The sequence below is a fragment of the Phragmites australis genome, chromosome 4 (genome assembly GCF_958298935.1).
Source record: "Phragmites australis chromosome 4, lpPhrAust1.1, whole genome shotgun sequence".
In the NCBI taxonomy this organism is placed as follows: Eukaryota; Viridiplantae; Streptophyta; class Magnoliopsida; order Poales; family Poaceae; genus Phragmites; species Phragmites australis.
In genome coordinates, this window is record NC_084924.1 from 41,014,562 (window position 1) to 41,037,819 (window position 23,258).

Below are 23,258 nucleotides of genomic sequence, written 5' to 3' on the forward strand. Positions count from 1 at the left end.
ATTTATCCTATAGATTAGATCATAGCACATGAAAAATACTAATGGTAAAAACTAGTATCATGTAATAACCTACAACTAATAAACTATATAGGTTGCTCATAGGTTAGAGATAAACACATGTAACCTACCATATGAAAACCTACACTATGTATTACAATAGATTGAAATAAACATATGCAATCTTAGACAAGGCAAATGAGCTACAACAATTAAAAGATTTTGCATCTAGCTGCATTACCTCTTTTACCTTTCGAAGGGGATTTAGGTATGTGGTGATCATGATCTTCATCAATACATCCATCTTGTATACTTGTTTTCTTTGCTTGAACCTTCACTTTATCTTGTGAGCTAAGTCTCCAAATCTCATAGCCGCTTCAAACTTTAAGTCTTCTTTGAAACCCAAACCAATTGGATCCCTTAATATTGGTGATAACTTTCTTAGCACCCAAATAGATTGGTTCCACCTCCAATGCTTTCTTCCAACTAAGTGTGAAACCACCTTACTATTGTCCTTATTTTTGAGTTTGTAGTGATTGTTCTTAGTCTTGATCTTGTAGTTAAGTTTGGTGTAGAGGTTGAAGGTCTTGTTAGAGAGGTTTATCATCTTCTTCTTCTCTTTGATCTCCTTCTTTATTTGTTTGCATTGGAAAGATTTGTGGCCTTCTTGATAGCATTTGAAGCATGTCATAGTGGACCTTTCCGCAAGCTTCTTCATCATGATTGCATATTTTTCTTGAGGAGGTTGGACATAATTTTTGCCCTTTTTCCTTGCTAAGTCCTTTTTGAGCTTGTTCACTTATTGCTTAAGCTCATCATTCTCTTGTGGAATGAGGTTGTTAGAAGATTATTAAAAAACATTCTAAATGCATTTCTCATTGCAAAGTAGTGAGCTAGATAAAGTAATTGAATCATCACAAGAAGTGAAAGCATCTACCATATAATTATAATTAAATAGAGAGATATATTGCTTGAACGAGACCTTAGTTTGAGATTCAATGCACTTAAATTTAGCTTTAAACTCTTTATGTCCATTATTTAGCAAATTGAATTTGCACCATAATTATTCATAATTAAAAATAAAGGTAGCATGATAATCTAATGGGGCCATTTTTGCTATACACATCATGGAAGAAATGGTATTTATAGGAGTGGTTGATACATGTTGCTATGGTTCGAGATGATTCCAGAAAATTAACTATGTTTGGAAAGGCTTGGCGCTAATGATGGCATGCTTCTGTATTCGGAAGATAATTAGCTTGATTGATCTCGCCATTATAGCAGAAAAAGAATGGGCAACTGGGCATAAGAGATTTCGAGGACTGCCGCCCATTGAGTTTGTTTGACCTGCATATGTGTTGTATATGTCCTCTTGAACAAACATGCTACAACTATGAACATTCAAGTACAACTTGAGCAAACTCAAGATTTAATGGCTGAAATCACTTGGATGAAAGCTTATAAATGCACCGGATAATTTAAATGCATGTTTTACTCGAGTCGCAAAGCATTTTCCTTTCTAGGTGACGTTAGCTTACTCAAATAAATAATATACATTTTCAATTGCCGTGGAACTCATGCAACTATACACAGCTGGATAATGCTAAGTACCAAATAGTTCGGTATTTCTTGTATAGCTCTAATATTCATGACAATGATAGTCACATTACTTTTCGAAAAAGATTAACACGCAGCCAACAATTAGGATAAAGGCTCGCGCGCGTCTAATAAATTGTCTGAGTTTGCGCTTAACCTTGAGAAATTGCAGGAAAATGAGGCACTGATCAGCTCAGCTGATCACTCACCGTACTGGATGTGCCCTAACAATTCACGAGCCTTGTTAGCTTTGGCGGTGGCGCCTTTGTTCAGAGAAAGTGGCTAGCTATTGACGTGAGTCTTTGAAAAAAGGCCTACAGAAGGCGCCGGCGGACCCGGCAAAAGGAGGAGGAAAGCAAGGCGCCGTCGCTTTCCGCGTGTCCTTGTGCGGGGGATCAAAGCGGTAAACCAAACGGACGGCCGGATGCAGTCTAGCCGCACCTGCCAAAATCCGCATCCGGCGGCCGGCGTTGGTTTGGCGGTTGCCGGCCTACCCGCAGTCGGTCTCTGTCCTCCAGATTCGCGCTACAGCGAAAACCTAAACCAACTCAGGGAGGAGATCTTTGTGGCCTTGCATTGCCAGAGCCTCACTGTTCTGTGGGAGCCACGCTTTTGTGTAGGCTCCTGGACCCACTGTCATTAGCTGTTGTCTGAAACAGAAAAGATATCGTGCCTTTTGTTTTTTTTATCTTATTTTAGTCTTTTTTTCGATCGGAGGCTGCCATCGTTGTCTAGTCAGGCTGTTTAGTGTGAAAACAGTTTAGGTTGTGAATTATGAAAAGTTAGGTGGTACGATTTGTAAAAAATAGTGAAAACTGAATTGCTGAATTGTTATAATTTAGAAGCTGAATTATATAATCTAACTTTTGTAATCTATCATGTTTGTTTTAGATCACAATCTGCAAGCTGAAACAAACGTATCCTAACTGTTGCTATCGGCATCTGTTTTGCAAAACCACCTCACTTGCATTCTTATTTTATTGTGTAATGCCCTGTCTCATCAAACAATCCTAGGAATTGTTGCTAACCTGCCAGTATTGCTCATCTTATAGTATGAACATGAACAGTGAAAAACTTTGTTCAGGACTCTTGTAGTATTGTTTATTTGGTAGGAGAGGAGGTATAGGATGCTGAATGCTTTGTTCACAAATGGAGCAAGAGAAAATTGGCATTTATCATTTTGTCACCTTTCTGTCCATCCATGTTGTGATTGATCTCAGATTGCCAAGAAGCATCTATTAGAATGTACAATTGCTTAGAGGTGAACTAAATAGCTAAAAACCTCTATATGCAAAAACTAGAAGTGTTGGGAAAAAAGGCTACTATATTACAAGAAATTAAGTCCATATATTTTGCTCCTGAGTGGCAGTGTTCTCATAATAATGCTCACATGTGGCAAAGAATAAAGGGGCAATTTCTTATATGCCACTAGTAAAATTCATAAATTTCTAATATGTCAGTGTGTCTATGACTTGTGAGATCACCTTAGTCACTGACGTGTAGGGTCTAATAACATGTCGATAATTTAAATTTTAGTAAGTGACATGTGCAAAATTATACCAATAATAAAATGCAATTCTCTCAACTAACCCTAGAAGATAATTGACATGTGCAAACCTGCTATTAGCTGTAGAGAAGAAAACGAAGACGGCAGTTCGAGGTCAATTGTCAAATCTCCTTTTTTTTTTGTCCAACACTACCCCATGCACCCAACCCATCTCAACCTTCTCCATAAAGAGGGGGCACTGCATTAGAGGATTCCTTCCAAGCTGTAGCCCGGAGTTGAGGGTGGGCTTAGTGCATGGCCATAGATATATAGATATAGCGTGCGCCTCTTTGTTTCAAGAGGAGGAAGATAAGATCTTCACAAATATGCATAGCTTCTTTCTCTTCGATTTTTTTCCGTTCTTGTTTTTCCCTTGATCTTGATCTACATCCATCAAACGATTCTAGCATCCTTTTTTTTTGTTCCCCAAGGATCTTGCTAGCTTCTTGTAAATTCCATGCAAAAATAATACAAGTTCTTTCTACTTTTAACGTTCTGGCCCTTTCTCTCTTTGATTTCCTCTGCCCTTCAGCATTCTCATCGATCGAAAGCTTGTCTTTCTTGGAGCAAATAAAAAAGTGCGCGCACACTACAGACCTAAGAGAACCTTCTCTTACATCAAAATGGAAAACGTTTTCCTGGATCAATCCTCCGGAAGCTTTGAGTTCAGGACAAGGACCGTCGGCCGCTGCCAGCGGGGTCTCGGCGCTCCACCGGCGACGCCGCGCGGCGCATACAGCGGCTCCTTCCCTACGTGCCAGCCATACAGCCATCATCACCTGCACAAAGGCAGCGCGTGGAGCTCGGCTCCAGCACTTCCGTACGCGAGGCATCCAATATACTCGTCGCCATCTCTTCCTCTCGTGCCGTCCAACCAACCGCCTCTCCTGCCGCTCCCTCCCACCGCCACCAAGTACGCCACTTTCCCCTGCCTCCCAGCTGCTCCACCACAGCCACGCGCCGGCAGGGGCGCAGCGGCAACCACCACCGTTCCATCAGGGACAGCCCCTGCACCGCGCCAGAGGGATAGGAGGAGGAGGCCGTCAAGGCCGCCGCCGTCGACGGAGCCTCCCAGGGTGCAGAAGAAGAAGCCGCTGGAGCGGGCGACACCTCTGTCGCCGGCGCCGGCGGCGACCGATGCGCATGCGCTGGACGACCTCGAGCAGGTGGTGACCAGGACCTTCGTCCAGGACCTGCTGCACGCGCTCGCGCCGCCGCCCAGCAGCCTGCCGCTGCCCAGGTTCTCCCTCGTCGTGAAAGAGTTGACGCCCGCCACGGCTGCCACCAGGGTGGTGGCGCCGGCAGCGCCGTCCTGCGACGCGGATGCCGCCACTGCCGACGGTATCCGCGGCCTCCTCCGCCTGTAGGAGAAGGCCGCTCCCTGCCGTGTTCGGTGTTCTTGGTATGTTTCTATAATATTTTCCCTCCAATATCATTTGTTTGGCTGCGAAAATACGTTCCAAAAGTAAAAAAATGTTGGGGAAAAAAGACGATGCGATGCTCGAGCTATGGTCGGTCGAGTTGTCCGTAGTGTGACTGTGATGTTGGCGTTGGACCTGACTGTTCAAAAGCGAGATGAGGAAGGCGATGTCAGCCAAGGTGTGTGAGAGACGTCGTCGATCATGTTGTAGATATCTAGGGTTTTACGTGATGTCTACCGACGTAACTATGTACGTAGTATTGCTTCCTCTTCTAGATTGGGTGATGGGTTTTTGAATTACCTTGTATCAAGAAATTACTGCACATTGTGTTATGTGCGACTTCAATATATATATATATATATATATATATATATATATATATATATATATATATATATATATATATATATATATATAGAGAGAGAGAGAGAGAGAGAGAGAGAGAGAGAGAGAGAGAGAGAGTAGTACTTCTGGGAGTATATATTTCTACATATGTATCTCATAATATAGGCAATATCTCATGTGATAAATAGTATGTATATAGAGCATGTGAGTATATAAGATCATCCAAGTGGTATGTATATATTTTTAGGTGGTTTGCACATTTTTTTTAGTATATTACATTTTTATGCACAAATATAAAGGTATTATCAAAATCTATTAAAAATGATGGGCTTCTTTTTAATTTTTTCATGTAGTTCACGTTGGAGCATCTTAGAATGAGTATATAAGTATACTCACAGTGATAAAAGAGTATATCCAGTTTATTTATAGGGATAAATGCAAAAACCCCCCCAAAAGTCACTTGGATTTTGACTTTCCCCCCCAAAAGTTGTTTTGTTGCAAAAAACCCCTCAAAGGTTTGATTTTGTTGCAAAAACACCCCCAAAAATTCAAAAAAATTTAAAACAAATCACAAAAAATTCTAAAAAAAACTAGAGACAATTATAAGACCTTTTGTGAAATTTGTTTTCAAAAATAATATCCTTTGCATCATATTTCATGGAGAGTAAGTTTGAAAAAAAAGAAAAACGTGCAACTCATTTATTAATTCGAGTTAAATGCATAGTTAATTATTTACTAATCCAAAAATCATGAAACAAAATTTTTTAGTCTTCTTACATGATCCTCTATCTTGTAAAAATACATGAAATCTTGAAATAGTTATCGTAACGTGCAGGATTCAGTAAATGGGTTGCAGATAGATTAATTCATAACTAATCCATAACACCCCCAAAATTAGTGAAACCACTTTTATTAGTTTACTTAAACAATTATTTGTGTAGGAAAAATAATGGTAGACATAAAAAAGTTAAAATAACATGAGTTAATAAATGAGCTGCACATTTTTCTTTTTTTTCCAAACTTCCTCTCCATGAAATATGATGCAAAGGATATTATTTTTGAAAACAAATTTCACAGAAGGTCTTAGAATTGTCTCTAGTTTTTTTTAGAATTTTTTTAATGATTTTTTTATTTTTTTGAATTTTTAGGGGGTTTTTTGCAACAAAGTCAAACTTTTGGGGGGCTTTTTGCAACAAAACAACTTTTGGGGGGGAAAGTCAAAATCCAAGTGACTTTTGGGGGTTTTTTTTGCAGTTTTCCCTTATTTATATGATATATCATAATATGAAGTATGTACTCTGAAAGTACATACTAGTATATATATATATATATATATATATATATATATATATATATATATATATATATATATATATATATATAATGCGTTTGCTTGACAAAGTATTGAAGTGTTGAAATATTGTTTCCTTGTGATCTGATATACCGTGTATTACATGTGAGTGAAACCAGCAATTCTGGTATATTATTGGGGTGGAGTTTTGGATTCTTGTTTTTTTGCTATCTCCTTAATATTGATAATTCTGGCCATTTTCCTCGTCAAATTTATTATGCGCTAATTATGTGATTTGAGTACTTGGGAGTTGGGAGTGGAACGCATGTGTGATGAACATTATATTAGTCCCTTGGAATTGTAGAGTGCTCGGCCGGCCGGTATAGGTATATGTGTGTGTATATATAGAGAGAGACTATACTATACTATACTATACTATACTATTGCGAACCATTGTATGAACTCTAGGAGCATGGGAAAAATCATAATCTAGAGAGCCATATTAGCTCTTCACGTGGGAAAAAGATTGGTTGAACATCATTTTTTTAAATCCTGTTGACTCAAGTCTCTACTCAAGAAGCATTTTTTTCCTACCAAATTCTATAGCCCTCCCTGTTTTTATATCAAATACCAAATAGTCTGAAATAAATATCGCAACAAGATATTATCTATATATAATTTAGCTTCTGATTGTTAAAGTTTGGTCACATTTCTAATAAAAATCAATGGAATAAGCTTAGAATCAGACTCTGTTAAAAAAAAGTTCAGACACACAAACATTTTCAAAGATGATCCAATTGCCAAGAAAATCGACTATTTTACTTATCAAAATGCAAAATAAATTACGAATTAAATAGCAAAACATTTTAAGAAAAGGGAAAATCTTTTCAGTGTCTAGTCGCTAGCTAGCTTGTTCCAGCAACAACACCACAGGGACAATAGCCACCGTTGGGGAATACGACGTGTAACTGCTTTTGTTTAAGGTTAGGATTCGGGGGAAAGGGTTAGAATTCGGGGGATTAGGGGGAAGAGGCTCAGCTCAGCTTTGTTTATGGTTAGCCGTACAAGGCAATAGGAGGGAGGCTAGCCCTGCGGTATCACGGCGACGGGTAGGGGCGGATCCAGCATGTTAGGAGTGGTGTCAAGTGACACCAATGCCATCTAGGCAAACACATAAAGAAATCTAAGTGCTCATGAAGATTTACAAAGTATTTTGGCTAATCTAAGCTCTTAGTGATTGAAATGTCTCTATGGTGACCCCAACTTACTTGATTTCTGTTAGCCAAAAGTTTTCGGTGGGTGGTAGGCGGGGCAAGGGCTGGGGAGTCACAACAAAGTGGTTATTGGCTGGTGGGGAGGATGCGACTGGCCCAAGGAGGCGATGGTGGGGTCACCATCAGCCACCGATGGTGGTAGGGGGGGGGGAGGAGGCAGACAACCACAGTGCCAGTGGCTGCGAGGGCGGTGACACAGGGCGATAGGGGCAAGATGGTGCGGTTGAGGAGGCATTGGAGGAGGGAGGAGGGGGCGAAGACACACGAGGCTGCCAGATTCAATGAATCTAGATTGTTAGCTACATACCAGGTTAATGGCGTTGTTAAGAAAATTGTTATGCATCGTATGTCAAGGGAATATATATCCACTTCACATCTTTAAGGTGAAATTGTCAAGAACACATGAATTTCAAAAGATATTTAATTTTTGCGGGATTTGAGTAAAATTGAGAAGTTCTGAGGTAGTGGCAAGCCTAACATTTTAGCAATAGATGTACATAGCTAAAAAAAAAATTAAGGCCATCAGGAGCTAATTGGTATTTAAGATGGTGGAGTGCAGCAGTGACTAACAAGAAAAGGCCAAGAGAGTATGGATTATCTATTGAGTTGTAATACAACACGTAATTCTAAAATTTTAACAACTACTACATCTCTACATCTATTACATATGATGTGTAGTCATTTTTTTTTTAAAAAAAAATAGGTGTACAGATGTGTACACCCGTGTCCTAATGTAGGCCACCATGTTCTGAGGTGCACCATCAATCAACTACCGTAATAAACACGTACACAAAAGATCGAGTCTCGGCACATCATCTCTTATGGTACAGCATTAGATGCACACATTTTTTTTTCAGAAAGCATGGCAGGAGCTTTGCCCCTTCTCATTGAAACAAGGTAGAAACAAGTCTACAAGTTAACCAAAAGCCCCCAATCTCAAGAGTTAGATACACGCATTAACCTCATAACAAACCGATGCTGCATAGCGCAGGGATTTAGTAGCATAACCTTTTGCCGAACCGTGAAAGTGGTTTGGCATTTGGGTGTAGTACTGGTGAGTACGAAGGTCGTATGCAAGATACTACACAGTTCACCGTGCGTACGTGTACCGCGTACGTTTGAGGGTCTGCAGCAAGGCCGTAGGAGCCAAACACGGCTACCAATCCCTGAGAGCCTCGTATAATCGTATTGCAAGACTCTCCGCGCGCAAGCATGGAGAAGGCCACGGTCTTGTTGAGTTCGTTCTTTCTTGGTGGGGTGCCCGCGCCTGGCCTTGCGGCAGACGTACGCCGATCGAACCAGCAGGGCTGCTGGTGCGCCACGCGGCCGGGCGACCGCCCTCCTCGTCCCTCGAGACGGGGCTGCGGTGCCCATCGAAGTTTGCAGCTTGCACCGGCAGCAGACGCTCCTCCGGGCGCTACGATCGACGGGTGAACCTGAAGCGCGCGGGGCCGGGCGAACGTTCGCAACGCCGACGCGCACGCACACCATGGCAGCCGGCAACACCTCTGATGCGCCCGGCCGCTGGCACGCATACGTAGGGTCGTGGCATGTATTAGGCGCAGATGTCTGCTGTGCATCACTGGATCCGCCGCGTTCGCGTCACGGGACGTGCCGGGGTAAACGAGGTGGCGCAGATGTTTCCTGGGCCTAGGGCTGCACGAGAAACTATAACTGGCGAGCTGTGGCTCAGTTTGGTATAATTTTTAACAAGCCAAGCTCACGATTTAGTTTGTTTAGGTAACGAGTTGGCTCAAGCTAGATTCACTATACGAAAAAAGTAAAAAATGACAGGTGATAATCATTAAAAATGATGGATTAATATATGTCACTTTAAATACGTCACTGATAATAAGTTATAAATGATACATAAGAGTTCGTCACGAATAAAATCATTGATGACGGATAACAAGTTGATCGGTCACAAATAAATGTCATAAATGACGAGTTATAATTTGATCTGTCACAAATAAATATCATAAATGACAGTCATAATTGTGATCTGCCACTTACGACTGCTGAACACTTTTCTTATTTTTCGGACATGAAAAAAATTCAAAAAATATTTTTTTATCCGAGTCATCCCAACGCAGACGCCATCACCACTCGCCGCATGTCACATGCTATTTTTCACATTATTTTTAAACTCTGTGTTCCTCATAGGAATCAAATTCGTGACATCTGCTCACATGTGTTGCCCTTTTCTACCACACCCTTACGTGCGTTCTAAAGGAAGCTGAATATTTTACCCTTTTAATATTTTTTTTCTAAAGGTCATAAGTCATAGGTAAAGTTATAAGTCACAGTTATGACATGTTATGAATTTTTGTTTTGCCGAATTATAATTTGATATGTGATACGAAGTGACATTTAGTAAAATAGGCATAATTTTTGTAAACGGACTCCAATTTCGACTTTTTTGACTCTGCGAACATCTATAGAAAAAGTTACATTTGTTTCTCCCCGACTCTGTTACGTTCGGTGAGCTTTTCGAGGATAAAAATGGCTTGAAAGATTGAGTTCTCGTCCTCTGAAGTTTCTGTACCATTTTCGGAACACACGTTTGTGTCCATAGCCGTCACCCCTGACATCAAACTTAAGCAGAAATATATAATGATTCTTATTCTAGTGCTACTGAGGTGAGAAAAAATAAGATAAAAATAAAATAAAAATAAAAAAGCTTCATGTTATATACATATTTACTATATAAGAAAAAAAAGTAAGTTGTGATAGAAAACTGATTGACTAATATATCTAATGATTGATTAATTAAAAAAATTTCACCTGCTCTATTTCATCAAATTAGTCATTAGTAACGGGTCATAACTTGACTCATCACTAAAGACTCTTTAGGATGACCCATCACTGATGAGTTAGTTATTAATAACTGGTCACAATTTGATCTGTCACTTATGACTGACCTAAGATGACATATCACTTATGACTAGTAATAAGTGACTGTCACAGCTATGACATGTTGGCACCGCTTGCCACATCATCATTACTTTGGAAAAGAAATATACCCAGGGGAACTTCTTCCGTCTCAATATGCCTTATTATCATAAGTATCGAGTCATATTACGACCTGTTATTACTTTCATATCTCCTTTGTCTTTGTCTGTGTTTTCATATAGTGGTTGCAAGCTGCTTGTGAGGCTTAACATGCTAGTATTTTTTTGCTAGAATTCAATTGAGACTTTTGGAAGGCCTGGAGCCCACCTAATAGCTTAATTGCTTATCTTCTCTCGTCTCGAACTCTCAATCCCCTCTCTTGAGTCTCGAGTCACCTAAATCACACTTGCCACCGCAACCCGTAGGATAGGGTTTTAGCATCAATTGTCATCGCTACATGTGGCATGCCCACACCCGCTCTCTCGATGGATGATGGATGTTGTGCTCGTGCCTACGTCCCCTTCTTTGTCGACATTGTAGTCACTTAACTTATCCAATTTGTTCTATAGGATATGATCTACCGTATGTATGTATGCTTTTATATTTGCAAATGTATATCCTTGTGTATGAAGTAGTAAAGTTTAGCATAATTGATCTATGAGTTTAAACTACAGCTCAGGAGATACTAACCACCGTCAAGAATGGAAACAAAGAGTAGCAAACAACCAAACATTTAGATATACCATAAGATGGCCGAAAATACGAATTAAAAATTATGGTTGGCTCACGAGCCTGACGAGTTAGCTCGAGCTCTTATCGAGTTAAGCCAAGCCAGCAGTTTTTACTGTTTCCTTAACTGAGCCAGCTTGTTTTATGGTTACGCTGCACGCCTGTCCAGTCCAAAGTTGCGTGGTGGGGTCGCCGCCACCGACGAGCAATGATCAGTGGGTTGATCTCATCAATGCTCAGACCTCGCAAGACACCACGGGTTCAGGCAATCAGGCTTCGGATTCAGTAGTTGTGAATTGCTTCGCTAACATAGTTAAGCTCGCTTAAACTGGACCGTACCCAGTTACCAAAAATGCTTCTATTTGTATATTGGCACATTATGTACTGTCCTCATCTCAGTTACATGTGTTCCAAATCAAATACAGATGAAAGTGAGAAAAAGAAAAGGATCACTTGTTAGTGATCGGATAAGATTAGCCTAATAAAAAAGAATCTCACCTTGGCAGCATCCAAATGCTGCAAGAAAATGCATTTAAACAACTCAAGATGCCGATAGGAACTCAATTCCTGGGCACCGTATGATATGATTCCCACATTATGCAGGTAATGGCACATGAGCTCCACTGTATCACACGTCAATATCTTCTCGGCTTGTTCTATTGCTGCTTACGTCTGGAAGCGACGGTGAGGAGAATCTGTGATATCTGTAGTTATCTGAGGAAAACACCGGCTGCTGCGGACTGAGTGTTGGTGGCGGTGTGAGGTTCCTCTGTGCTGACAGTGGGGTTACTCCATTGTACATAAAGCCCTCATCACCATAGCTGCAAAATTTTGTGCATGAGTGATGCTACATCTTTGCAATCTATGCCGCAAAATTATGCTCAGATGAACAAATTATCCCCTTCTCTCCCACCCTTTTCTTTGGTTCATTTGTGTTTTGTTTTTTGAGGCTGGTCAGTTTCACGTCAGGTACGCTCACCTTTTCCTTTGGAAGCTATCAACGTCAACTCCAAGAGTCTCTACAGGAAGGATGGTATCTTTTCTCGGAGTATGAGACCAGGGACTTGGGGCAGGAGGCTCATTTGAAAAATATCTTCTTCTGATCAACTGAAAGATGCATTTCAACAGCGTTAAATGTGAAATACATAGAGTAAAGAAAATAAATCGAATGAACTCTTCTAAACGAACCATGCGGAAAAACTTGATCATGGCTTCCTTGTCATACCTTGCTTGTTTGGCAGCCTGAAATTAAAGGCCAAGTCATTATGCAAGAAAGAACTAAAAGTAACAATGCAAAGACAAACAAAACGAATAGAATGCTGCTACCCAGACCATGTACTGCATCTCGTTCCGTAAGAGAAAATGAAGTGCAAGTAACATGAGATGAGAGTAGGAGAATGTTAGTAAGAGATCTAACCGACACGAGACCAGAGTTCCCAGGAAAGCTCTCTGTGAGTGGAAGTTCTTCACTACATCGAAGAAGGCCCTGCTTCTCAGCCCATTGACGAGCAAGATCAACAAGATTCCCGCTGCTTACTCTTGTACCATCTCTTGGAACGACATCCACTTTATTAGCAATTACCAGGTAAGGCACTGGAAGTCCTCCTGGTCCACCAGATCCAAGTGGAGCTGAAAAAGTGCCAGTTTCAGCAACTTCAACTGCCCATTTATTCAAATTTGTCTTGGTCTTCCTCTGAGAGAGGTCATAAACAAATATGACACCTGATGGATAATTTTGGAAATGGTGAATTCCATGTTTACAATGTTGATCGATAAGAAGCACGATAACTAAAAAGGGCAGAGGTTTCTCAAAGTAAGAGGTCCAGACAGCCGGTATGACTAAAGTTGGTGAAAATTTAGAACAAAAGTGGAAACAAGGAAAAGCACTGACAGCAAATAATATAGAGATGCCACTGGATGCAGATCAAGAGTTTCTACAAGTAGCCTATGTGGATTGAAGCATTAGCAGTAGAAAAATATAATAATTAGGCCTACTGTGAACAGTTTCTAGAGTCAAATGAGAACTAAAATCTATCATATGCCCAAGTAGAAAAGGACTGCCAAAATCAAGCTGTGACGGTTACAAAGATGCATGACATGGAGAGTAATATGTTGGTAATAAAAAGAGAGACACAACATGTACCATTAATTTGCGTATAGAAAATCGAACGACATTCTTTGTAACGTTCATGTCCTGAGACATCCCAAAGCTCAACGAAGAAGTTCCTTTCAGCATCGCTGATGTTATTAGACGAACCGCCCGCACTTCCATATGTAATATGCTGAAATGGTAAGCAGTAAAACAATGTAAGTAGACAAAAAAAGCAAAATCTACAAGTGAGGAAAGCACAGAAAATGGGTACCTACTTTAATGCCCACTGTGCATCCTACTGTTTGGGCTGGTTGAGCAATGGCAGAACCTTTTAAAATGAGATGCACCAATGAAGATTTCCCAACACCTGAGAAGAAAAAAAAAATGAGGACAATGCATACAACTGAAGAACTATAGCCAGCAGTGTACAATTAAAAAACATGCAATTGTAGTGGGCGTACCATCATCTTGTATCCTCAGTACTAACAAAGTACAGCATGTACGATATAAGATTAGAAAATTCATAATAGGTTGCATGGAATATGTGTTCTATATTCCTAAGGATAGGGAATGGAATTGAACTTATTCAGGAGAATAATTCAAAAGGCTCAATTTGCTCTCTGCTATTTCAAATTTTTCGTAGGAAATATTTCCTTCTTTTTTTAGTCCATGATATGATGAAGAGGGGGATAAGCAACACAATCCTCAAACAGAGATACTACAGCTATTTAATTTTCTTTTTTGAGATCCAGCTATTTAATTTTCTTTTTTGAGATCCAGATATTTAATAGTTGCACAGATGCTTATGAGAAACTAAAGGAGTCAATGTTATGGTTATTTTTGCCAAAGGTTCACAAGGATCAAGCTTCCAGGCGAAGGGAGCATATCTCCAATAAGAGTTCGGTCTCAGAATACTTATGACAATAGATCACCAGCAAAGGTGTTTACTTTTTTTGAGAGGCTAAGGCGATTGCCTGATGAATGATTGGATCACTGAAAGCCCGAAATAAATTTCCAACCAGGGTTTCAGATACTGGAACCATGATCAAAACCGGATTTGGGCAGGTCAGCGATTACCGGTTCAATGTATGGATGCTCAACTACGAGCCTAAATACATCTATCTCAATAGAATATCTGAATTTAGTTAAGTTAGCCGGTTATTTCGGTGACTCTATGATGATGGTTCCCGTTCTAGTATCTAGGAAACTCCCAATCCCCACAAGGTGAACAAATGTATCCACATTCGCATGATTTCCATTGTGCTGGTCTCATGCTCTTCTATTGATACTCCTACCCCTATATCCCAAGCCCAATCCCCAACGCCAAAGCCACACCTTCAAGTAGAGTTCTACCATTCTGAAGTTTTCAGATCAAGGTTTATACCATTCTGAATTTATGACAACTCGTTTCATTCGAAGACTTCAAATGGACAAACCACAATCGGTCGAAATCACCTCTAATATAAGTGCCTATTTGTGTTCCTAATTCTCGTAGCATTCGCAAAGTATCAGGTTTCAGAGCAAGCCGCAAAAAACAGACCTGAATCACCGACGATGAGGACGCGCACATGGCCGAAGGGGCCCACGCCGTTCTGCTCCCGGCCGCTGCCGCTGCTGCTCCGGCCGCCGCTGTCCTTCCAAAACATCGTCGCTGCCTCCACCGCCCCAAACCCGACGACAACGACGAAATTTCCCGGAGGCTAGATCGCTGAAATCGGACGAGACCCGCTCGCTTCGCAACGGCGCGGCTCGATGCACCGGGCCGGAGGAGGTTGGAAGGGAAGCGTCTCAGGCGACGAGAGTGCGAGCACCGACCTTGGAGGCCGGTGATGGCCGCGACAGGATGGCGTCGGTGGAAATGTGATCTCTCTCTCTCTCTTTCTCCGTTTTTAGCCCTTTCTGTTGTTTGAAGGCAAGGTGAACGCTCTTTACAAGTTGTATTGACTAGCAATAAAATGCTCCTATGAGCGCTTAGATCCTAAGGAACGGCACGTGATTCCGTCAATTAGTCAACTGAGATTTTGTGCTCGTCGGATCGCTCAACGAGTTTGTTTTTTTTTTTGCTATTAAAAAAAGATTAGCCCGATGAGTTGCGATGCGGCCAAACGCGCACCGCGGTTAGGTTCATCAGCATAACCCCGTGCATGCTGGAGAACATGGAAGCAAGCATGACAGCACTCGATAGGTTTGCACGATAGATAAGGAAAATTAGGGCCAAAAACACATTAGCAAGATCTCTGGTGTAAAGTAGAAATGCATTCAGATGCTTTACATGTTGGATCATAAATGATTATGTAGATCATTACCATCGTAGATCTGAACATGATGAATCAGCTCGTCCAAATGCACATTCATTGGCACCCGCCCTCACACTTGGCAAGAACGATGCTACTGCATTGCAGCCTTCAACAGCCGCACTTGTGATCAACCAGAAAACAAAATCCCTTGATCGGTTCAACATGCTGCTTGACGATGTGCGGCCACTGATAATGATTCGGAGCTGCCTTTTCGACCTCTGATTTGGGGTTGGTACGCCAAAATGGCAGTCTTGCAAAACTTAGTGCATTAGAACTGCGCCACTTCTGGAGTTAGCTATGATAGTATGTACCGTGCAGTCCACCAACGATATGTTGGCATCTCATAGGATAATGCTACCCAGGATCTAGTGTCAGGATGCGTAGTGTTGCTTTTAACAGTCTTCTATCACATCGTCATCTTCTTCAGAGTTATTTCCATCTGCATCAAGTCTATCAGTCATGTAAGAGCTACTTTCTACGCCGTGGGGCAAGGAGCTGCTTCTAGGCCTATCATTACGAGGACCAATCCATCTCTCGAATGGTCTAAATTCCGTGACTATGTCAGAGAAGTTGCAAGAACTACACGTCCTTGAACAATCATATCTCTCTCTTAGAATCTGGTCCTGCATTTTTCCCAACAAATTGAGAAAAGCAGATCGTCATATAGCAGCTAGTAAAGAGGATGAATATAAGCACCACGCTGATCCCACAACACCTAAAGAGATTACTATGAACTTCCATCAACACATATTAGCATTGTACTAAATAAACATGTTAAAGCTTGTGCATCTGAATACTGACGAGAAGAATTTATGTACGGACGTTCAGTTGACTTCACTAGGATACAAAAAGGTAACATTTTATGTCCACAATGCTTATTTCCCTTTAATTCAGAAGACAAAAGTTCTGAGAACCATGAAAAAGTTCTAGTATGGTACAAGGAAATGGGTGAGAATACAGCATACTGATTTTCCATACATCATTTAGGTAATTGCATAAAATGTTGTATGGTGTCAATTATCAAATTTACCTTAGTAGATCGAAGTGTCTGCTCAATTTGCCAAAACTTCGGGCTCCGGATTGTATGCCACCTGCTTAGGCCAAATCATAGTAAATGGATAAACATCCTTAGCTCTGTTATATAAAATTATGTTGACAGTCAAAATACCTTGAGGGTGCGACATGAGCATTTCCAAAAAGAACTCCTCGTGCTGCAACAGAAGCGGCAATGAGTTGTGCCATGTTTTCTGAGCTGTATGATGCAATTGGACTACCAGCAAGAAGACAATCCGCCTCACTCAAATATGACACCACAGCCCAAGCATCATCAACTGCTTCATTGTCAACGAAATCAAGAACTGTAAAACATCATATGTCAACTATACGTTAAACCACTAATGTCAACTATATGTTAAACATCTAATGAGAGTGAACAATCAATTACTGAGTACACAATTCCCTTGAGGGAGCACCAGCTTCAAGAAGTATAAAGTATATGGTATTATGTACCCCTTATGATGGATAGAAACTTATTATTTACCATTTTCATACAGAAAATCAGCAACAGTCCGTACTTTTCCATGTGCTTGTGAAAGAATCTTTTCTGGAACATCCATTTTGAGTGAATTTCTTCTTAGCTTTTCTTTAAGAGGAAATGGATCCAGGTCTACAGATAAAATATAACAAGTTTCAGGGACGAAAAGACAAAGCTCAATTAAACGTAAATGATGAACAACAACCCTCTTAAGGATGCTTTGAAACACAATATTGCAATCATTAATCCAATAATAAATTAGCAGTCACTAGTCAGTCCGAATAAAAGTTACAGCATATAATTGTAGTGCTGTGTAATCACAGTGCACTAATTGAAAATGTGAAAAGTCAAGATCATGGATATCTAAGTATTAGACAATGAATTAGAGCAAATGAATCTAATGAAAGATAACCACTAATTCCAGCCCTGTTAGTGCAAAAAACACCAGAACATGGAAAGCAAATTGTTGAATTTACTGAATTTGGATATCGCAGTCAAACAAACCCAACTTGAATCCCAAAGAGGGATAGAAGTACATAAGGTTCCGTTTGGATCGCGGGGATTTCTCGCGAGTCTTGTGGAAATTGAACTATTTCTCATGACATTCCTGCATTCAAGTGGAACTCAATGCACAAAACGTCAACTGCAAAAAAAGGTTCCAGAAATATATCCACAGGAAACATTACACTAACTATTTAAAATTCGAAGGGAAGAGTGTGCATAGTGTTATCACAACATGAAGACAACAAAAAAATGCTTGGGAAATTAAGAACTTTGTGGAGTGAATTGTAGATAGGGTGAGATAGTTCTTAGTTCTTACATACCAATATCAACATCACCATATGTTTCCCTCTTATTGTGCAGAAATTTCCCCAATGCATGAAATAGTGTAAGAGTCTCATCTCTTCCACATGGAGAGGGTCGTGCACTGCTAAGGCCATGGCTCTCTTGCCCTGGAACCAGAGAATCATGGCTCTTTGAACCAGCACGAGTACCACTTGTTGCCAATGCAGAATTTTGCCTTCTCGGATCAAGACAAAAGTATTGAAGAGACATTATTGCATGTCTGATATCACCTCCACTGGATATAGCTATTTGATGCACTAATTCTTCAGATGCATCACAGCGCTCTTCTTTGCATATTCTAATAAGAATTTTCTTGATTGAATTTGTGGTAACCGGGTTGAAAGCAATCTGCAAGAACATTGGTAGTGCACTATGAGAAACAAGCACCAAAGTCTCAAAAACATTTTTAGCCAGCATCATAAAATCTGTCAAACACCTGATGCCACATTAAGTAAGGTACCTTATGAGCACCAGCACCTTGAAGTAAGGACTCAAGGTCATCGGAATTCCACATTGCAGTATCATTACTCTCACTTTTGTGATAGTGGGTAAGTGAAATGACAGTTGGAACTTGAGTAGTTTGAATCAGACCAGTCAGGCATTTTCCTAGTCTTGCAAAAGCAACATTCCCGCTTGTTACAGGGATGTCATCAATCAGAATGATAATAAGCTTTCTTTGGGATCTGTTGCTGGTTGGACAAAGCAGTGAATATTTTCTTATCTTCTCTACAAAGTTTTCAAATTCTTCCAACTTGGATATATAGCGTAATCCTTCAGATAAACATTGAAGAAAAAATACAAATTATTTAACTGAAGAGATCTTGCAACTGGAAAGCTTTGACAATGTACTAGAGTACTATGGACCAATTGATGAGTATGATAGAAGTTCGTGAATCTGGAGTTCATACATACTTTCATCAGTTATTTAAATTGCAACAAATAAGAGAGTAGGAAAGAATATTCAAACAGCAAACACATATTAACTGCTACCTGAATTAGCATGCACATGCTCAGCCCACAGTGTTGGTACTGGAGTTGTCCACTCACATAAGTCCGCTCCAAGGTCTGAAGCAATTGCTTTCACAGTTGCCTGAAAAAAAAAATCGTTACTAGCTACAGATAGCTCCAGAGCAACAGAGCAACTAAGTTCGCCAACAGAGAAACAGAAGGAACAAGAATTACCACATAGAATAACCCCAACCCCCCAAAAAGAAGGCACTGGGAGTAAAGATAGTTGAAGAAAGCAAATGATTCAACTGTGAGATACTAGTAGGCAGGATAGTATTAGAAATAGAGCAATGTCATTATTAAAAAAAAAACATCCGCCCTCAAGTTTCTCAATTCTTACCAAAAACAAGGTGGATGCTAATATAGAGTTGTCAACACATTCTAGCCACACTGTGGTTCATGATGCGCCAAATCACATCTAGCCAACTAGGGATCAAGCAGGTATACTCAGCCAACTGATTACTGAACTTAATCATGTTGACCCCCTTATAGCACAAACTCAATTTCATCATTTGGGTACGAACTATGAAATATTCAGCAAAGAAACCATGAGGGAAGGACATACTGATTTTCCAACACCAGTTTGCCCAGTTAGGGCGAGGGTCCATCCTCCAACCGTGTGCTGCAAAATTGCCTTTGCACTATTAGTATTTCTCAATTATGAAATTGAAGTATTTACAAATTAGAAGAGGAAAAACTAGCTAACACCCACAAGTCAATGTTTGGTAAATTTGAACTGCCTACAACAGTAATAAAATTTGGTCAATACTTGTGTGATTCAAAATTCACATTAGTTCTATCAATGCATGCAACTTCTGTCAATGAGAGAGCTTGAGAGCTTTGCTTGGTTCCTAACAATTCAAACATTCACATATTAAGGAAAAGGTTCCTGATCACTAATGCGCTTTCATGAGATACTCTAGCATATGAGGTGATACCTGACTGCAACGTTATTACAATCCACAATGCAGGTCAAATTGTATTGTCTAGAGCGGCATGAACAATAGCATGAATTCCCCTATACTCTAGTAGAGAGTTCTTAACAAGAATCGACTCCCCAGTCCCCATCCATTGCATTCTGAATTATCATGTAATCAAAAGGGAAAGACAACAAAATAGTACAGCTCCATCTAGTTTGTGATAATGAATATGCTGACAACACAAACCGGTTCCACTATTTCAGTAAGGTTTAGAATACAACTTATCTACATGATCTCAGTGAATCTGCATATTATCCAAACCTATTACAATAAGTTAACTATAACTCGGTGTTGAATTGGTTTGAATTAAAAGAACAATCACCTTTGGTGCATTCAGCTTTTCTTCCAACCATTTCTTTACATCTTCAACCTACAAGAATAGATTATGTGAGATATTACGTGAAATGCATTATTATTCACTGCTTATGTGAGGCTGAAATAATACATCAATACCTTGATATATTGACAATTTTTTAATAAAATATTTCCTACAGGCAATACGACAGACTGAGCAGACCCCATCAAAGAATGAGTTAATTCCAAGGATCAAAAGGTGTACAGTATGAAGTTGTAAGGTCATAACAAATGAACCAACCTTCTTTTTGTGAACGGCAAGCTCTGCCGATGAGCGGGGCTTGTACTTGTCAACCCAAAGCTCTTTTGTTTCCCGTATAGATCCTGCCTAGAAGTAGACCGATCAGCAGAGGAAATTGAAACAGTCATCATTTAACAGAGGTGGCTTACTGATGTTACACAACTTTGCAAATTTATTAATATCAAACTGCAAAAGTTGTGTCAATATAGCGATCATCTTTCCATCCAAGAAACCTTTCATACTGACATTCTCTAGAACTGATCCAAACTTAACAGTAGTTCCATACATCCCAAAAAAGCAACTAGATTACTAGACACCATCTCATCTCCAAGATGTCCTAAGCAAACTATTTAAATCTATAGTAATCATGAGCCGCATTTATGCCCATGTATAGCCATAGTAGTATAGTACTAACTACAGTACATTGGGTGCCTCTTCTGTGTTCCATATCTCATAGACTACAATCCTTAGTTTCACAACAGTATTCGGAATTTAATCATGCAATACAGCACAGTGATATGATCAATGGAGTAACTTGAACATTATGCAATGTAGACTCCCAGACCAGTAGAAACAAAAAAACAACTAAACACGGAACTGCTAAAGTAATATATTGAACAGCAACCCACTCAAGTAGAAATCCATATCATGTTTATTGCATGCTTAGAGTATGCAGTGTTTGGAATTTTTTCAAAAGAAAAATCTATGTTCATAACCTCGTCCTGTTATATAAATCAAAATACACTCTAAACAAATACAACTATACAAGAAAACAAGTGAAGTAAATATACCTGACATGCCCAAGTCATTAAGACATTCTGAAAAACCTTCAGAGAGCATATCAAATTCAGCCTTTTCAGACAAGGGAGGAAAACATCAGTAATCAATTACACACAAGCTTCAGCTCAAGTTAGAAAAGACTAGATGTAGACAAAAACATAACACTAAGAACAATGTAAGACAGGAAATTCATTTAGATGAATGTTTTAACCCTATTTGCACCAAGTTGACAATTCACTTCCAGTTGTAGCCAAGCCGGAATCAGCTTGTGACTTATATCACTAGTTATAAAAGATAATACATGTCCCAATTTCTCACAGAAAGGAGCATTTAATCGCCATGCAGAAATGGTCATTCCTCACTTACACTTATTCCGGTTGAAAACATTGCTTCAGAAACCATAACATATTAAAAATAGAACCATTGTTCCATTGCCATTGAAATGAAAATGTGAATGAGGAATGAGGATTGATTTGGGGCCAGCATACATGTAAACGGTATTCAATGCATTTGTTATTAAACTGAAGTCAGCCTTTGAGCTAAAATACTAATGACATGATATACAACTTTCATGCCCTAAACCATATTTGGTGACAGACTAGATTGACCAATCAAGTATGCACCATGTGAAACCAGAACCAGGAATTCTGAGGCTTAATCACAAGCAAGTATTGCATCCGTGCGAATTATCGAATTTAGAACCATTTAAGTGCTCGGTATCCAGTTTCAGGAGTAAAAATAGAAAGCATTCCTAATAACAAATCACCAAATCGAACTCAAATTCGGGTTTATCACCTTTAAGGAGTCGGACGGCGCAGGTTCCGAGGCGCGGCGGCGTCCTCTCCCCGCGCTGCTCTCGCGGCGCAGCTTTTTCCTCAAGCCGCTCGCTGCCTGAGTCTGCGCCGGCGCCGGCGTCCTTAGCCTCCGCGCCGAAGGACCGCGGCTACCCGCGCGGCGCCCCCCGCCGTCGTCTTCGCCAGAGGAAGAGGAGAGGACGACAACCGGCGGACGCTTCCCCATTGGTGGCGGCGGGCGAGAGGGCTAGAGCTTGGGAATCCGCACGACGAGCGAGATGGTTGGGGTTCGTTTTGCTCCCCCGCGCGGGGTGGGTTTTGGCAGGGTCTAGCCGGGGAGGGAAACTGGAGAGGCGGCTTCCAAGAGAAGGAAGCGACGAGGGGTCCGGATCCTCTGCGGCCTCGGATCCAGAATGAGTGCAGTGAGTCTAGTTCAGGGTTGAACTTCATAAATTTTCTACGAGGGCAATGTACAACGGAGATTGTGAGACGCCTTTTAGAAAACGTTAGTTTTATTGATTAAGTAGGAGACATTACAATGGAGTTCAATTTGTTAGGCAATACAAGTGGGCACTTGTCTCAACCAGAAAGCACGGGTGTATATTTCTTCTAGCTAAATGCGCTAACTTATGCATTATTGAATTCCGCTCCCATTTTCATGCATGGGATACGACAAAATATGTTTTTTTATCAACAAAGCGCATGAAATCTTTAGCAATGAATTACTTCAATGATGTGTTTTATGATAACTTCATACCCAATATCTATGTAGAGCCTAATATAATAAATTGATAGAAGTTTCTTGATCTTTGACGACGGATTTCGATCATCAAGCTCCATGGTTCTATGGTCAAGATAATCACCCATGCGATTGCATGTCTAATAGGTAAAAAAAAACTTTACTATGATTGTGGCATCAACTTGGGGCAACTCTCGTTATCAAATAATCGTCAATATTTGATAACCGTCAATATAAAGAAGGAGATTTCGGAGAATAAACCTTACTTTATAGAGTTTGATGCATCATCCGACAAAGATACCATATTAGATTACGATATCAATGTGTGTTAGTGTAATAGGTAAGGGGGCGTCACATCAGGCGAGTGCCACGCTGCCGAATGCCAACCAACAGACGGATATCCTCAAGACCACAACCTCACCTCGTGATTAGGACGGGGCTCTATCGACCAACCCCTGATCTACTGGTCGCATGGCAAATACTTAACTAACCAGTCATATCA

General features: G+C 40.4%; 3 protein-coding genes across 8 annotated transcripts; 1 reads left to right on the top strand and 2 right to left on the bottom strand.

The window, feature by feature from the left end:
- Nucleotides 1–3,344: 3,344 nt before the first annotated feature.
- LOC133916541 (classical arabinogalactan protein 9-like) lies at nt 3,345–4,919 on the top strand. The gene has a single exon (XM_062360236.1). It carries the CDS (start codon nt 3,763–3,765, stop codon nt 4,504–4,506), a length of 744 nt encoding a protein of 247 aa, XP_062216220.1. The 5' UTR covers nt 3,345–3,762; the 3' UTR covers nt 4,507–4,919.
- A 6,508-nt stretch (nt 4,920–11,427) lies between these two features.
- Nucleotides 11,428–15,566, bottom strand: LOC133916543 (small GTPase LIP1-like). 2 transcript variants are annotated; one of them, XM_062360244.1, is made up of 7 exons: nt 15,490–15,566; nt 13,459–13,550; nt 13,235–13,373; nt 12,509–12,813; nt 12,280–12,333; nt 12,071–12,198; nt 11,428–11,912 (listed from the first exon to the last, which is right to left on the bottom strand). In XM_062360244.1, the coding sequence occupies exons 1-7, from the start codon at nt 15,536–15,538 to the stop codon at nt 11,720–11,722; spliced, it is 960 nt and encodes a 319-aa protein (XP_062216228.1). In that variant the 5' UTR covers nt 15,539–15,566; the 3' UTR covers nt 11,428–11,719. The 2 variants fall into 2 exon arrangements, with proteins under 2 accessions (XP_062216228.1, XP_062216227.1); XM_062360243.1 differs by lacking the exon at nt 15,490–15,566 and adding an exon at nt 14,724–15,158.
- Nucleotides 15,422–22,409, bottom strand: LOC133916542 (cell cycle checkpoint protein RAD17-like). Of its 5 annotated transcripts, none has more exons than XM_062360239.1 (12): nt 22,019–22,409; nt 21,235–21,295; nt 20,444–20,526; nt 20,171–20,218; nt 19,434–19,490; nt 18,851–18,950; nt 18,321–18,631; nt 17,839–18,208; nt 17,021–17,146; nt 16,649–16,811; nt 16,511–16,571; nt 15,422–16,103 (listed from the first exon to the last, which is right to left on the bottom strand). In XM_062360239.1, exons 1-12 carry the CDS (start codon nt 22,241–22,243, stop codon nt 15,873–15,875), a joined length of 1,836 nt encoding a protein of 611 aa, XP_062216223.1. In that variant the 5' UTR covers nt 22,244–22,409; the 3' UTR covers nt 15,422–15,872. The 5 variants fall into 5 exon arrangements, with proteins under 5 accessions (XP_062216223.1, XP_062216222.1, XP_062216221.1 ...); XM_062360238.1 differs by having other exon boundaries at nt 16,649–16,814; XM_062360237.1 differs by having other exon boundaries at nt 16,649–16,838; nt 22,019–22,408.
- Nucleotides 22,410–23,258: the final 849 nt, after the last annotated feature.

What these genes read in the sequence shown, in the direction of transcription:
- LOC133916541 (XM_062360236.1), top strand. Translation starts at nt 3,763, where the DNA reads ATGGAAAACGTTTTCCTGGATCAATCCTCCGGAAGCTTTGAGTTCAGG.
- LOC133916543 (XM_062360243.1), bottom strand. Translation starts at nt 14,829, where the DNA reads ATGTTTTGGAAGGACAGCGGCGGCCGGAGCAGCAGCGGCAGCGGCCGG. An exon ending in TTTCTATACGCAAATTAATG is followed by an intron (nt 12,814 to 13,234) that starts GTACATGTTGTG and finishes ATTATCCATCAG; the next exon opens with GTGTCATATTTGTTTATGAC. An exon ending in GGAACTCTGGTCTCGTGTCG is followed by an intron (nt 12,334 to 12,508) that starts GTTAGATCTCTT and finishes CTTTAATTTCAG; the next exon opens with GCTGCCAAACAAGCAAGGTA.
- LOC133916542 (XM_062360237.1), bottom strand. Translation starts at nt 22,243, where the DNA reads ATGGGGAAGCGTCCGCCGGTTGTCGTCCTCTCCTCTTCCTCTGGCGAA. An exon ending in AAAAGCTGAATGCACCAAAG is followed by an intron (nt 19,491 to 20,170) that starts GTGATTGTTCTT and finishes GCAATTTTGCAG; the next exon opens with CACACGGTTGGAGGATGGAC. An exon ending in AGACACTTCGATCTACTAAG is followed by an intron (nt 16,104 to 16,510) that starts GTAAATTTGATA and finishes GGAAAAATGCAG; the next exon opens with GACCAGATTCTAAGAGAGAG.